The sequence below is a fragment of the Durio zibethinus genome, chromosome 24 (assembly GCF_047325235.1).
Source record: "Durio zibethinus cultivar Kanyao isolate XHJ-2024 chromosome 24, ASM4732523v1, whole genome shotgun sequence".
Classification (NCBI taxonomy): domain Eukaryota; kingdom Viridiplantae; phylum Streptophyta; class Magnoliopsida; order Malvales; family Malvaceae; genus Durio; species Durio zibethinus.
This window is the reverse complement of record NC_143185.1, coordinates 6052413-6068142: the sequence shown is the minus strand read 5'-3', so window position 1 is coordinate 6068142 and position 15730 is coordinate 6052413. Positions and strand designations below refer to the sequence as shown.

Genomic DNA, 15730 nt, shown 5'->3' with positions numbered 1-15730 from the left:
AGTCATACTAATAAACATTTATTAAAATCATATCGAATGCACGAATTATAACTATTTATCTTAAATTATTAGATACGATACATCTTATCTTGATCTAAAAAACTGAACAACTTATTTATCTTGAATTTTTTCTTACCAAAAGAAATATATATATATATATAAATTTACTGTTTTGATCACTCAATCATTAAAAAATTTAAACTTACTGTTTTTTTTTAAATTAAAGGATTAAAATTTAAAAAAATCCAAAAATCTGATAGCTAAATATTTAATAATCTTATTTAAAAGGAAAGAGTATTAAGTGACGAGGCAATGACTTCACCTACGAATAAGAAACATAACAATTTTATTGAATGTAAAAAGGACGACAAATGTTATAAATACAAAGACATGGAATAGAAGTCACCTATTTTACAATGCTATCAGACTAGCCAGTTTTTTTTCTCTTCTTTTTCCCCACCTTGAACTGGCTTTTGGATTAAAGTGCGTAAAATTTTCATAATGAACCCCACGCCTGAAATTCTTAAAATAAATCGCAGAGACCAACATTGTAGGTAAAAATAAAATAAATAAAATAAAACATAAATTAAACTGCATTTGTCAACATTTACAACTGCTCGAGCTGCCTCCTGGAACAAATTACCATCGAGCAGTGGAGACATTGCAAAGCAGAAGATCATACAGGATGGTTTTATTGGAACATTCGGAGGAAATGGTTTGCGTATGCCATCGGTTTGACATCAGGGTGAGGCTGCAAATCACAGAGAAAGTATGTCAAACTTATTTCATATAAAATAAAAAATTAAGAAGGATCCTGGTGCTTTCCTAGGAGGGAAAATGTTGACAACAAAAGAAACAACTACTAACCACTGCTGAGAACGTAACAATATTTGGCTTCAAATCGGGGGCTTCGAAGCGAATAAATGCACCCTTGTTACCCATCTGAAACAAATAAAATTTCGACAACATAATATGTAAACAAGAAAACAGGACTCAAATGGTTCAATGGTGTTAGAATACAAATATATATTTATATATAATTTATTTGGATCTTCAACTCCTAAAACAGAACCTCCAACCAATTTACTCAATTTCAACTTCAAACAGAATGACAATTAAGAAGAGACCTAAAGATAACAGGGGTTGGGGGAGAACATAGGTAAAGAGGCTGTGAAGTTGGAAAAGGCCAAATCCTCGTGCAAAAACCTAAACATTAAATTTCAAGAACAGTATACTACTCTCAAGAGTAATTTCACCAAGTACTAGTAGAAACTTCTTGTCCATACAATACGCCTGACATTGTCCACAACATCAATTGATCTTTGTAATATTGCAGTGAACTTTAAAATGACCATAGAATGCAGATTACAATGGAGAAACTTGTGCACCGAAGGACATATACACATTGTTACTTTAAAATGACTACATAAGAAGATTACAAAGACAAAAGTCAGGAGCACGCATGCGCACCAATCCCCGACAATAAAACCAAGACTGATAAACTTCAACCTTCCACCTTAATTGCTTTACAATATTGGTTATAAGCTACCATTGTCTTTCTGATTATCCAAAACCACTTGGTTCAGATTAAAAAGGATAAAAAATAAAACAAGATGATGCAACTTCATATAGTTAATAATTGATACTAGTTCACCAAGGATAAGCAGTTAAATTAAACTAAGGCTGCAGAATGATTCATGAAAATGAAGCATGCAAGATAACATACTTAAAGCATTTTGTGTACAGAAATATCCTTATGAAACGATTACAAAAAAATCTTAGGATAATTTTTGCATTAATAGATGATCCTATTTATGAAGGAATTTAAGATTCAATTACCTGATCACAATAATTTGGTGCAGAGAAAACAGTAATAAGTTTACCATCATGCTCAATCTCATAACCTTCATCTTTTACTTCATGAGATCGCACAACTAAATCTGTCAAAAGCATGTACGATCACCAACATCAGACACCAATTACTTTTTTTCCACTATAAAAAAGCACACAAACTAACAGATAAATACCTAGATTGTTATCCTGTAAAAATTTTCTCGTCACATCTGCACCAAATGAAAGACCTACTCCTCTCTTGCTAGGACCTCGTCCTGGGAAAGGTTGTGGATCACTCCAAAGCAATTCGCACATCAACCCTGATGAAATCAACAGAGAACCATGAGACATAAGTCAAAACAAGATATCATTATCCAACATGACTACCTTTTTGCTCCTCAATTTGCTTCAATTTCGTCATAGATTTGCAAATTTAGATAGCTACTTTTTTATATGCATTTTACATATGAATAAAATTATATATCAGTCTAATGATTAAAAAATAAAAAAAATTAAAAATTTTCAATTTAATTATAAATCTCGTCATAAAATTGAATTTTTGTATGATAAATTAAGATTGAAAAGTTACAAATTAAAAACAGTGATTTAGGTAGATTACAATGTAATTCAAGTAAAATCATAACTTTATTATAAAAATTTATTAAAATAAAAAAATAAAAGTAATAAGGTATTTTAACCTTCACAAAAGTTTCATGCCCCTCCAATCCTATCTAATAAATTAATATTAGCAAGTCAATAAATAAAAAATAGAGATTCAATTAGATTAAAACTCTACATGAAAAAAATTTAAGTAAACCTCTACTCTATAGTTAAATTTTATTAGAAATAAATTAAAAAAAAAAAATGGACAGGGTATTTATGTCTTTAAAAAAATTCAACCTCTTAAGCTAAATTTATACACTGTATAGATATAGATATGGATTATATGGAGAAACATCCATTCTAATAAAAGAGGATGAATACATACACATTAACAACTTAGTTGCTAAACTTAAAAAGAAGAAAAATCAATAGTTAATGCCTAACATATGAAATTGCAACAGGCATCGCAGAAACTGAAAGGAAAACACCTTGTTGAAGTTTACCTTCCTCAGGAGGCTCACAAAACCGATCTATTGCTCTGATGTCAGAAAGTTTCACCCCATCAACACTAAAAAGACCTCCATGTACGACAAAAACCTTTTGATTTATTACATGAGCCAAAGGCAAACAACAGAATACTTCTGCGAAGAGTTCCACAAATGTCTCACTCAACTTGGACCTGACTTCACCCTCAAAGCCATATATCTTGTTCATGTTCTTACTCTCATGATTCCCTCTAGCAAGATAAATAGCTGAAAATTCCCAAGTAAGTTAGATGCAATAAAAGTGAAATTAAGGTTGCATAAGTACCATACTAATAGGGAACATCAAGTCCAGAAGATCAGTTTAAAGAGCTCCCAATCAAAATTATCAATTATATGTAAACCTGCAAATACCCCTATAGATCCTAATCATAAAATTGGAGAAGCTAATGAAGATGCTGCTATAAATAGAAAAATGTACCAAAGATTAGTTGGAAGACTCATTTATCTCTCACATACTAGACTTGATATAGCATATGCTGTGAGTGTGGTAAGTCAATTTATGTATAGTCCTAAAAAAGTGCACCTACAGGCTGTCTACCGTATATTGCACTATTTGAAGGCCAATCCTGGGAGAGGTATCTTATTCAAAAGAAATTCGGGGTTAGTTCTAAAAGCATATACAGATGCTAATTATGCAGGTTCAATAACTGATAGAAGATCCACCTCAGGCTACTACACTTTCTTAGATGGTAATCTTGTGACTTGGAAGAGTAAAAAACAGAATGTGGTAACAAGATCAAGTGCTGAAGCAGAATTCAGAGCAATGGCTCAAGGAATTTGTGAACTACTATGGTTAAAGATTATCCTAGAAGACTTGAAGATCAAGTGGGATGAACCAATGAGACTCTACTGTGATAACAAGTCTGCAATAAGCATTGCACACAATCCTGTGCAACATGATAAAACAAAACACATTGAACTAGACCAGCATTTCATAAAGGAGAAACTAGACAGTGGGTTGATTTGTACACCTTATGTATCAACTAAGGGTCAACTTGCAGATGTGTTGACTAAAGGTCTCAGTAGTGCAACATTTCAAGAAATTATTTTCAAGCTGGGAATGAAAAACACCTATTCACCAACTTGAGGAGGAGTGTGGAAAAACACTTATTTACAGCGGGTTGTAATCTTGTAATCTGTATATTTATATTTGTATCTCTAAAATTAAGTATTTGTATCCCTAAAATTATGATAGACAATCCCTCAATTATAGGATTAGTTTTTTAGGAAGATTTAGTTTCCTAATTTAACTCCTAGTTAGTTGTATATAAACCTAAGATTCTTGTATAATTCTCAATAAGCAGTTTTCCAACATACATTCAGTTTCCACATTGATTTATTTCTTAGTTTTTTCACATGGTATCAGAGCTTTAGGCTCTTCTTGGGAAGCAAAATTTTCAACCTTCATTGCTGACTTTTTTAGGCCTTCATTGCTGAATCCTGTTTAGCCCTTCATTGCCGAACCCTTTCAAAGAAAGATATCACTACCACCCAATTTGAGAAAATGTTAACTGAAAAAATCACTGGAGTACTACAGATGTTTCAGAAACAAGGAGAGTTCGACAGGGAAGAGATTGAAAAGCTGAGAAACTTATTGAAATTCCTTGAAAAGCCTACTGTGGTATGTTCTTTGGGTAAAGTTTCTAGTTCAGGTAAAGCTTCCGGTTCTCATGGATTAAATGTCTCGGCTAAGCCTATTACGAGTTCTTGGCTCATTGACTCAGGAGCCACAGACCACATGACACATTCCTCACAAAAGTTTAGTACATAAAACATGTGTCCTAGTAATAAGAAAATTGTTGTTGCAGATTGTTCACTTACCACAGTGGCAAGATTAGGAGATGTTCAAGTTAATCCCTCGTTTGTTCTCAAAAATGTTCTTCATGTTTCTGGATTGTCTACTAATATGATATCTATACAAAAACTTACCAGAGATATGAATTGCAAAGTAACTTTTTATCCCTCTTATTGTGAATTTCAGAACCAGAGTTTGGGGAAGATGATTGGACTTGCTAAGGAGAAGGATGGACTATACTATCTTTAAACATCAAATAACACAAATAGTATCAAGAATAGTTTACCTTTGTCATTTCTTTCTGAAAAATCTTCCAATAAAAACAAAATCTGGCTTTATCATTTTCGTCTTGGACATCCTTCTTTTGGAACCTTGAGAAACATGTTTCCTTCTTTGTTCAAAGGATTAAATATCGAAGATTTTCATTCTGATGTTTGCGAACTTGCAAAGCATAGACGTGTGTCTTTTTCAATCAGTAACAAAAAAAGTTCTACTCCCTTTTACTTTATTCATAGTGACATTTGGGGTCCCTCTACAATTCCTAATATTTCTGGTACGAGATGGTTTGTTTCATTCATAGATGATTGTACCAGGGTCTCTTGGATTTTTTTACTTAAATTCAAATCAGATGTAAATAGTGTGTTTTTAAGCTTCCAAAACATGATCCAAAATCAATTTGGAGTGAGAATCAAGAAATTTAAGTCTGATAATGCAAAAGACTACTTCAACCAAAGTCTATCTACCTATTTCCAAAAAGAGGGGATTATCCATGAGTCATCTTGTGTTAATACTCCACAGCAGAATGGAGTGGCAGAGAGAAAAAACAGCCATTTACTAGCCATAACCCAAGCTTTTCTTTTTCAAGCAAATGAACCTAAATTTTACTGGGGGGAAGCTGTTCTCACTACCACACATATTATAAATAGGTTACCTTCAAGGGTTTTGGGATTTAAAACTCCTATGGAACTACTCTCACAATTTTATCCCAACCTCAATACCACAAACAATCTCACACCTAGGATATTTGGTTGTACATCATTTGTTCATGTTCACAGTCATAACAGGGGAAAGTTGGATCCAAGAGCGATTAAGTGTATTTTTGTGGGGTATTCTTCAACTCAAAAAGGATATAAGTGTTATCATCCTCCTACCAAAAAATTATGTGTCTGCAGATGTGACTTTTGAAGAAAATAAACCATTTTTTACTCAACCTTATCTTCAGAGGGAGACTTCATTCATGGAAGATAAGGATAAAGACTTCTTTTTGCTTGATTTGCCCCATTCTTCAACATTTACACCCATTAATTCTTTTGAGTCGAAATCTGTTTCTGCTGAGCCCAAATCAAACACTGAATTTGAGTCTGAACCCATTCCAAATATGGAAGATGTGACAAAGGATAATATTGTTCTTGATTCTATAAAGGAATTACAAGTCTACTCAAGAAGGAAAGTTCCAAATCCTAAACCAGTGCCAGTCCAAGAACCTGATCCTAACTCTAGAAATGAGGTAATTACAGTTTTTTACTCTGTTTCTCAAAATGAGCATGAATCTCCTAAAACTATAACTAGTGATTATGATCTGTCTATTGTCATTAGGAAAGGAACCAGAGAATGTACCAAGCATCCACTATACCCAATCTCTAATTTTGTGTCATTTGAAAAATTCTCACCATCCCACAAAAATTTTCTTGTGAGCGTAAACACTATTTCTGTTCCAACTAAATTATCCGAGACATTATCCAGTGAGAAATGGAGGCAAGCCATGAAAATAAAAATGAAGGCCTTAGAGAAAAATCAGACACAGGAATTGGTAGAGTTGCCTAAAGGAAAAAATCCAATGGGGTGTAAATGGGTTTTCATTGTAAAATACAAGGTAGATGGTACTGTTGAAAGGTATAAAGCCAGGTTCGTGGCTAAGGGCTACACTCAAACCTATGGAGTGGATTACCAGGAAACCTTTGCTCCAATTGCCAAGATGAATATAGTTAGAATTTTGTTATCATTGGCTGCAAATTACAATTGGTAGCTTCAACAATTTGATGTAAAGAATGCTTTTCTACATGGTGATTTGGAAGAAGAAATATATATGAAGGTTCCACCGGGATTTGGAGGTCATCTAGAAGCAAATAAAGTATGCAAGCTGAAAAAAGCTTTATATGGCCTTAAACAGTCTCTTAGGGCTTGGTTCCGGAGATTTGCCAAAGTGATGCTAGCAATGGGATATAAACAGAGTCAAAGAGATCACACATTGTTTATCAAGCACTCTGATTCAGGGAGACTCACAGTTTATTAGTGTATGTTGATGATATAATTGTAACTGAAGATGATGAAAAAGAGAGAATCTCTAACACAGTGTCTGGCTAGAGAATTTGAGATAAAAGAGCTAGGGAAATTGAAGTACTTCCTAGGAATTGAAGTAGCTCACTCACGGCATGATATTTTCATCTCACAACAGAAATATGTGATGGATCTTCTGAAGGAAACTGGGAAGCTTGCATGTAAACCTGCAAATACCCTTATAGATCCTAATCATAAAATAGAGAGATGTACCAAAGATTAGTTGGAAGACTCATTTATCTCTCACATACTAAACCTAATATAACATATGATGTGAGTGTGGTAAGTCAATTTATGCATAGTCCTAAAGAAGTGCACCTACAAGCTGTCTACCGTATATTGCACTATTTGAAGGCCAATCCTGGGAGAGGTATCTTATTCAAAAGAAATTCAAGGTTAGTTCTAGAAGCATATACAGATGCTGATTATGCAGATTCAGTAAATGATAGAAGATCCACCTCAGGCTACTGCACTTTCTTAGGTGGTAATCTTGTGACTTGGAGAAGTAAAAAACAGAATATGGTAGCAAGATCAAGTGCTGAAGCAGAGTTCAGAGCAATGGCTCAAGGAATTTGTGAACTACTATGGTTAAAGATTATCCTAGAAGACTTGAAGATCAAGTGGGATGGACCAATGAGACTCTACTGTGATAACAAGTCTGCAATAAGCATTGCACACAATCCTGTGCAACATGATAAAACAAAACACATTGAACTAGACCGGCATTTCATAGAGGAGAAACTAGACAGTGGGTTGATTTGTACACCTTATGTATCAACTAAGGGTCAACTTGCAGATGTGTTGACTAAAGGGCTCAGTAGTGCAACATTTCAAAAAATTATTTTCAAGCTGAGAATGAAAAACACCTATTCACCAGCTTGAAGGGGAGTGTGGGAAAACACTTATTTACAGCTGGTTGTAATCTTGTAATCTGTATATTTATATTTGTATATCTAAAATTAAGTATTTGTATCCCTAAAATTAGGATAGACAATCCCTCAATTATAGGATTAGTTTTTTAGGAAGATTTAGTTTCCTAATTTAACCCCTAGTTAGTTGTATATAAACCTAAAATTCTTGTATGATTCTCAATAAGCAGTTTTCCAACATACATTCAGTTTTCACACTGATTTATTTCTTAGTTTTTCCACAATGTCCACTCATGATGATCAGTTTAGATAGAGATGACCTAAAAGAAGTTCTCAATTAAAGCACCTAGATATTCCAGTGACAATTTGGTGAAAGCAAATAAGATTGGGGAAAATATTAATGAAAATTGGAAAAGATTCATCTAAAATATCTGAAATTAACAAGATTGACAATGTCAACCAAAAGAGGAAGGGGAGGAAAAAGCAGGAAACAAATGATTACCAAAACAAATGTAAAAGCCAAGAAGGAAATGTGAGGCAGAGAATGTATAAAGTAGGTTTCACCTGATGGACACATGCACTTAAATGCAAACAGTGTGAGGATGACCTCCACAGAGAAAGATCCTCTATCCACAAAGTCACCATTAAAGAGATATGGATTCTCTTCTGAAGGGAGACCATTAAGCTCAAAAATATTTATCAAATCGTAGAACTACAAGAAATATGGAAAAATAAATGCATTAATAAACAAAAACCACCAAAAAGAAAGAGAAAATATCAGCAATAAAACGAGGCATGCTAAATTAACATAGCTGTAACTGATGGGTAACTTAAGAAAGCAACAAAGCTATTTACATCCAACATTACCGGATAGTGACATTATATACATCACCATGTCATGCAAGTGTGTGCATTTATTTTCTATTAACAGGTAATACCACTTTATCCTCCGTCAATTAACATTCAGTAAAAACATATCATGTCCAGCAGTTAAAGTTACAGATTAAACATAAAGGAGTGAATTTACCTGACCATGAACATCACCACATACAGTGAAATGACTGCCATCAGGAACATTAATATCAACAAGAGAGGGCTGAGCCTGCAACATTTCTCTTGTTTGTAAGACAATCTGGAAGGCATACCTGTAACAATAACATTATTCAAAAAAAATATTAGTGATGTAGCAAGAACAAAATCCATAACTGCACTTGCTAAACATACCTTTTATGCAAACACTTTTGATTCTTGAAGTCATCCATCATTTTCTTAACAAAATCCAAAGTAACAACATCTCCATCTATTTTTGCACCTGAATATTGTGGCTCCACCTCTACAATGGAAACAAAATAGCAATGTCATTAATGCACTGCAGACAAAATTATTGTTAAGATACTTTGAAGAATTCAAAAAAGCATCTAAAATATTCAGTGTCTCCAAAATAAACAACATTTTGCAGAATGTTTTATCTGTGTTTATATGACTGCTGATCATGTAAGTTAAATGTTTATATGCAGCTCACATATTAGAAAGTAAATGGCAATCATGCATTAGCCTCTTTCCAATGCCAGAATGAATTGCTACATTCAATTCCACAAATCCTTTCAACATAAACCCATGCAATGCACGGTCTATAAAAAGTAAACAAGCAAGAGCTCTCTCTCTCTCTTTCTCATGTACTAGTCCTAGTTATACATCCTCACGTACTAAAATTAATCTGTTGATAACTCCACATGTCCTCGTTTCCAAAGCTTTTCAATTGTTCAAATGCTATATTCAATTTACAAATTCTTTTAGGATCAATAATTATTACCTATTACATCATAAACCCATGCAACGCATAGGAATAAATATAGAAATAAACTAGCAGACAATGTCATTCACCATATGTGTCAAAAACTTGGGATCAAATTCTTTGTTGATTACTGGCTAAGGGTTTTTCATGAAAGGAGAATACAACCTACCAGTACATCATCCAACCACCGGCTCAGAGAAAAAACCAGGAAGAGATGAGGAGGACCTAAGCTAAACTCAAAAACATCTAAGCCTGGTATTGAACTCAGTCTTTAAGCAAATCAGAGTAATAACTTCTTGCCTCAACCAAACGTAATATGGATATAAAATAAATCGGCACAAATTTTATTCTGTAAATAAATATTATAGATGCAATAAAAGCAAAAACCCACTCCCATCCACCTAGAATATTAGGATTAAGTACCCTCTCACAGGGAGGAAAAGTGTTCCCAATTCCCCCAACGTTTCTATAATTGCATCAAGGAGTCAATAAGTAGTCAATCAACATTTTTAATTTTTCTCCCTTTTCCTTAATGAAAATACATGATGGTTGGTAGCATTATCTTAGGACAATTCTTATAAGAGTGAAATCAAAAAGAAGAATTTTTTAAACAAATAAAAGGGGAGAGAGAGAAGGAAAATTCCTACTAAATGGCCAAGCGAAATGCATCAGTGTTTTTAGTGAATTCACTAATTTAAACTTGAAAGTGCAATTAACCACTTCTCCAGAAGAAAAGATTTCCTGACTGGTTATTGAAACATGTGAGATTGACTTGTAGCAGTACTTCATTTTACTTGGAGCTCAAACTGTCAAACCTAAGTCAAGCATTTAACTCTCAGTAAAGACACCACTACCAGCAGATCCACCCCACCACCATGTCCCTAGAACCACCCCCACTATTGCGGCCACCTTTGTGGCGGCTGCTGCCCCCACAATCATCACTAGTGCTGCCACAAATGCTACTGCAACTGCCGCTAAGGCCACTTGGGTGCGCATGGACGGCGAACTGGGACTCTTCCCTATTATGATACAATATGTTAAAATAATATAAATGTTAATTAACCATAAATTTTATACTAGTTGATAAAAGTTATCCATTGTAAATTTAATCTTAGAATCAAAGCAGTTCAAACTGACAGGAAAACATCTCCAAACACTGCTTCTACCCTTAGAAATAGCAAAAGCCGGTAGCCAGACTTGTTAGAGAAATTATTGGAAGGTCCAGCATACCTAATTAGTAAGACAACACTTAATCTGGTTACTTTAAGACTAAGTTGTGGTGTTATAAAAAGAGAGTACAGATTCTCCTCACGAAAATAGAAGTGCTAAGTTATGAAGCTTAAACCAGAAGAATACACAGAGGAGCATTAGCCATTGTGTCAATTTAGCTTTTTTTCTTCATAATATTATAAGTATTAATTTAAGTATTTATCATTGATGGAAGCAATCAAACTCAATACCACATTGATCTTACCTCACTATTTTATTCATAATATAGATTCAAATTACTCATTTAAATATATTATGATGCTAAACCTTGACTGCTTGCCCATCAGCAAGATGGCTGATGAGTTTCTAAGCATATAAAACTGCCTTTTGATAATATAACTGCCTTGCAGAACCAGTCACTAGTGAAGCAAAAACAACTCACTAGCATGCTAAACTACTGCAGTATAATTAACATAAAACCTGGTCAGAAACCTAGAGGTACAACAAATTAACTAATCACCAAAAAGTCCAAATTCCCACCCCCAGGAAGGAACAAAAATAAACTATTGCAAGACCTAAGTAGTCTACGGTCCATCAGAAACTTAAGAATATGAAGAATCCTTGAAAAATTAGGATCAATAATAACAAGTATATGGGCATGTTCCTCCACCCAATAATGTATATATATACATATATCATTTCTTATCATTAGAGAAAAAACTTATTATTACTTCAAAAAAAGGATATATCAACACAAAATAAAACTCCTACAACCGATGTTCTTACCTATACATTACCAAAATATAGATCATACAAAAACAACCTAAAGTGGTAAATCAGGAAAACTATAATACTTACAGAGTATAAAAATAAAAAGATTTCAAGAAGATTCAGCTCAAGGCCATATTTTATCCATGTGACCAAAAGACCATTAGAAAAACCCAGCCTTGATAGGCCAAGACATTATAAAATTTTTATAAACCACTTCACTTATCCTTAAACATATAATAATAAAATTACCAACTAAAGTTATATAAATTAGCAGCTTTTACAGCACAATTACCTTCTAATAACTCATTACCCCATAATATATAAAACATATATAAAACCCAATGAATCAATTGTCAAGAAGATGACATCCAGATTCCAGACTGAAAGGCCTAATAGCATTTGGTCACAAGCTAACAAACTATACATAGAACAAAATTGAAGTGCATCAACTGTTAGACAATTTGTTGTTTTTACTCCTAAAGAACGCTTAGAAATTCTTGATAGGAAATATGAAGTTGCAAGAGGAGGATAAAATGGTAAAATCATAACATCAGAAGCCATTGAAAATTTGCAGGAAAAACCCACACCAGAATAACAAGTAAAAAAAAAAAAAAGCTTCACTACACATTATCTCACAAATTATATCAACAGATGAAACACAAAGATTCACAAATCTTCCTAAATGATATTTGAGTAATCCTTTCAACCAAACAAGGTTCATAGTTTCTTAAAACGAATGTGACTCATACTAAATACCTTCTGCACAACTATAACAACATGCTATAGATATTTCCACAACCTTATTTTTAAAATTGTCCATTATGGTATTACCCATAGATGCAAAAAAGAAACAGCAATTCTAATGAATATCATATCTATGTGGAAGACCATTTCCGGAATACATCTTAGAATACATAAATTAGGGAATAAATTGTAGAAATAATCGAAAAATGAAAATACCTATCGTGTGGTAGTCAATAGAGTCAGCTACAGAATGCCTCTCAGATTCAGTTACAGAAATTGCTTCTTCAAATTTTAATTTCATTACTGCTTTCTCACATTCCTTTAATTTCTTGGTAGCATCAGGATCATTGGGACAAATCTTTTTTACCTAAGTCCAAAGGAAGGAAAACACTTTCAGACATCACAAACCTCATGTCACATGTTATAATGTATGGCAATTACACAAATTTCCTCTGAGAGAAGAAAAAAAAGGTATTGGCAATAGATGCAAAATAAGTATTTGCAATACAGAAAGTTACTTCTAAATTGAAACTCTGGACCTAGGCATTTAACTTGCAAGAACCCTCCTAGGTCCTTAAAATATTGACTTTTAAATTAGATCAGACAATATGCCATATGTGACTTATCTAGGCATAAATTTCACTAGACCGATTTTGGAGAGCATAAAATAGGAAAAATGGATCCCCCTGCTACCAGTGTATTAATTGCAAAGGAACGTGGCATTTCACAATGATCTCAGGTAAAAAAACCAACAAAACCATAAACGTTTTCTCACTCAAAAGAAAATGCATGCATATATGCAGATATATGCATCTCATAAAATGAAGAATATTACATCGACTCCAATGAAGTTATCTCAAATCTAGCTTGCAAGCACATCTCATCACCCCATACAATATATAATACTAGAAGGGGGGACAACTTGTAAAGCTATGTTATAAATTGAGTAAAAATTCAATAATAATCCTAGAGAGTCAAAATAATAAGATAGTTTCTAATAAAATGAAAATTATTTATTAAAAAGGAAGAAATATCTAACTCATAAATGAATAAATAATCAGGTAAAAAAATTTTTGAGAAACATATTTCCGATAATGGCAACCTCTGTATGCAAGAAGTTAAACAGAGACATGAACCAAACATATTTTGCAATATTACAACCCCGGAAGACAAAATACCTGTTGAAAATCCTTTAGTGCTTCCTTAAACTTCCCCATTGCAAGATAAGCAGCACCTCGTCTGTAATAACCCTGTAAGTTGGAGAAACATTAGAAAAAGAACAAAATAGATTCTGCACAAGGGGCTGAGCTGTTTCAGTAGATAAAGCATGCCTTTGAATATTTAGGATCAACTTCAATTGCCTTTGTAGCATCCTGTATGGCACTACCATACTCTTCCAATTTGGTGTGAGCAAATGCACGATTTGCCCAGTATACTGCATTCTTACTATTTAGCTCTATCGCCTGTGTGTACAATTCAATAGCCTGGCCATATTTGTGGGCTGGAAAAAGGCAAACAAACAACTTTTGCATAACTAAACACAATACAGTTGCAAACATCATCAAACATCATTAAACCATCTACACATTCTCTATGCAGAATCAAACACTTGAACTCAATCATTATTCAATAAACAATTAAAAAGCTGAAATAATGAAGATTCACATGCACATCAAGTTGGTACCTTTAAACGCTTCATTAGCTTGGTCTTTGATTTCTTCGGCTCGTGGGACATTAGAACTATCATTTTCCATACTGGGCATAACCCTTTTACCGTCTTGATTAACTCCCGTAAAATGTTAATGAAATGCTTATCTTCTATTTACAAGCCTCTGCACCATCCATAACAACATCAAATAAACAACAGGATAGCAAAACCACCACACTTTCATATCCGGAAACAAGACATCCCATTCAGTAACTATCATCAATGACACAAGTATCACAAAACGGAAATGAAAAATGCCTAAAATACACTGAAAAAATCACAAATCTAAAATTATCAGCAAGAGCTTAAAAAATAAATAAACAAACAACCTCTACAATCTACATACTAATACAACTAAAAAATGACTCAAAGTTCTATCTTTTTTCTAAGATATTTAAAATTTCATATACAGGGAAAGAAATTTTAACTTTTACCCTAAAAAAAAAAAAGCGAGTTGCAGCTAAGAAGCAACAAAAGAATAATCAAACAGAGTATTAAGCATTTTCGTAGGAACCAATCAAAAGGAAAATAGAAAAAAAAAATATTAACAGCTTTGCGGTCAGTCTAGTATTGGGAGAGCTAAGTGTAGATTAGTGAAGAAGAAAGTACATTATCTGTAAATTAGAAGGAAAAAATTCAGGTGTAACCGAGCTTGCGTATCGACAGAAAATGAAAGAGAAAATGAATTGTAAGCTTAATTGGAAGCGAAACCCTAGTTAAAGAGCGAGAGCAACCCAATTATTTTTCACTTTTCAAAATTATTATTATTTTATTTATTTGTTTTATTATTTTCCTCGATGACATTTGGTTGATCGGATGTGTCCTGAATTACTAGCCACTTATCTACTTGAAAGGGAAGAAAAAACCTTGAGAAAAGTAAAAAGTAGTGATTTTTTTAATTGCATGTGATAAAATAATTTTGAATTGAATATTAGGTTTATTGTTAGAAGAATTAAAATTCACAAATTGATTGTCACATTTTATAATAATAAAATATTCGACTTTTTAAATAAAAATATATATATTAATTATTAAATCAAATATTTAAAAACATAAATAATACACTTTTAAATCAAATCATTTGAATTTAAATTCTGTCATCAATAATAAATTAATTGTAAGAAAAATTATCTTATATATTGATGTTGAATTTTTTAAAATTTAATAATTAATAAAATCAAAGGATTGACATGTGTTTTATTAAGATATGTTTAAATAAATAAATTATTAGATAAATATATGATAATTGCTTAAAAAATAAAATATATGACATTTGAATAATTTTATTTATAATAAAATTTAAAATAATACAATCATATATCATATATAATATTATATTACAATATACATATAAATTTTAAAAGATTTATTTATGTTAATATTTAGGTGTATAGTTTCTTATGACGACATATAAGATATTAATAAATAATTATAATAGATATTATTAAAATAATCAAATATAAAAAATTTTTAACTAAATTATTAAATAATAATAAATATTCAAATATTAATTTAAAAACG

The 15730-nt window shown here is 32.5% G+C and overlaps 1 protein-coding gene across 2 annotated transcripts; it reads right to left on the bottom strand.

Moving 5' to 3' along the window:
- Positions 1–327: 327 nt before the first annotated feature.
- Positions 328–14963, bottom strand: LOC111316783 (serine/threonine-protein phosphatase 5-like). Of its 2 annotated transcripts, XM_022918919.2 has the most exons (14): positions 14819–14963; positions 14186–14333; positions 13833–14002; positions 13680–13751; positions 12718–12868; positions 10632–10796; positions 9207–9315; positions 9010–9127; positions 8547–8694; positions 2940–3188; positions 2028–2153; positions 1840–1940; positions 868–942; positions 328–751 (listed from the first exon to the last, which is right to left on the bottom strand). In XM_022918919.2, exons 2-14 carry the CDS (start codon positions 14262–14264, stop codon positions 692–694), a joined length of 1623 nt encoding a protein of 540 aa, XP_022774654.2. In that variant the 5' UTR covers positions 14265–14333; positions 14819–14963; the 3' UTR covers positions 328–691. The 2 variants fall into 2 exon arrangements, with proteins under 2 accessions (XP_022774654.2, XP_022774651.2); XM_022918916.2 differs by lacking the exon at positions 10632–10796.
- Positions 14964–15730: the final 767 nt, after the last annotated feature.

Excerpts from the sequence above, each read along its gene's own strand:
- LOC111316783 (XM_022918919.2), bottom strand. The coding sequence starts at position 14,264 with ATGCCCAGTATGGAAAATGATAGTTCTAATGTCCCACGAGCCGAAGAA. Across the intron at positions 13,752-13,832 it reads TTGATCCTAAATATTCAAAG|GGTTATTACAGACGAGGTGC; the intron begins GCATGCTTTATC and ends TCCAACTTACAG. Across the intron at positions 752-867 it reads TTGTTACGTTCTCAGCAGTG|CCTCACCCTGATGTCAAACC; the intron begins GTTAGTAGTTGT and ends TGTGATTTGCAG.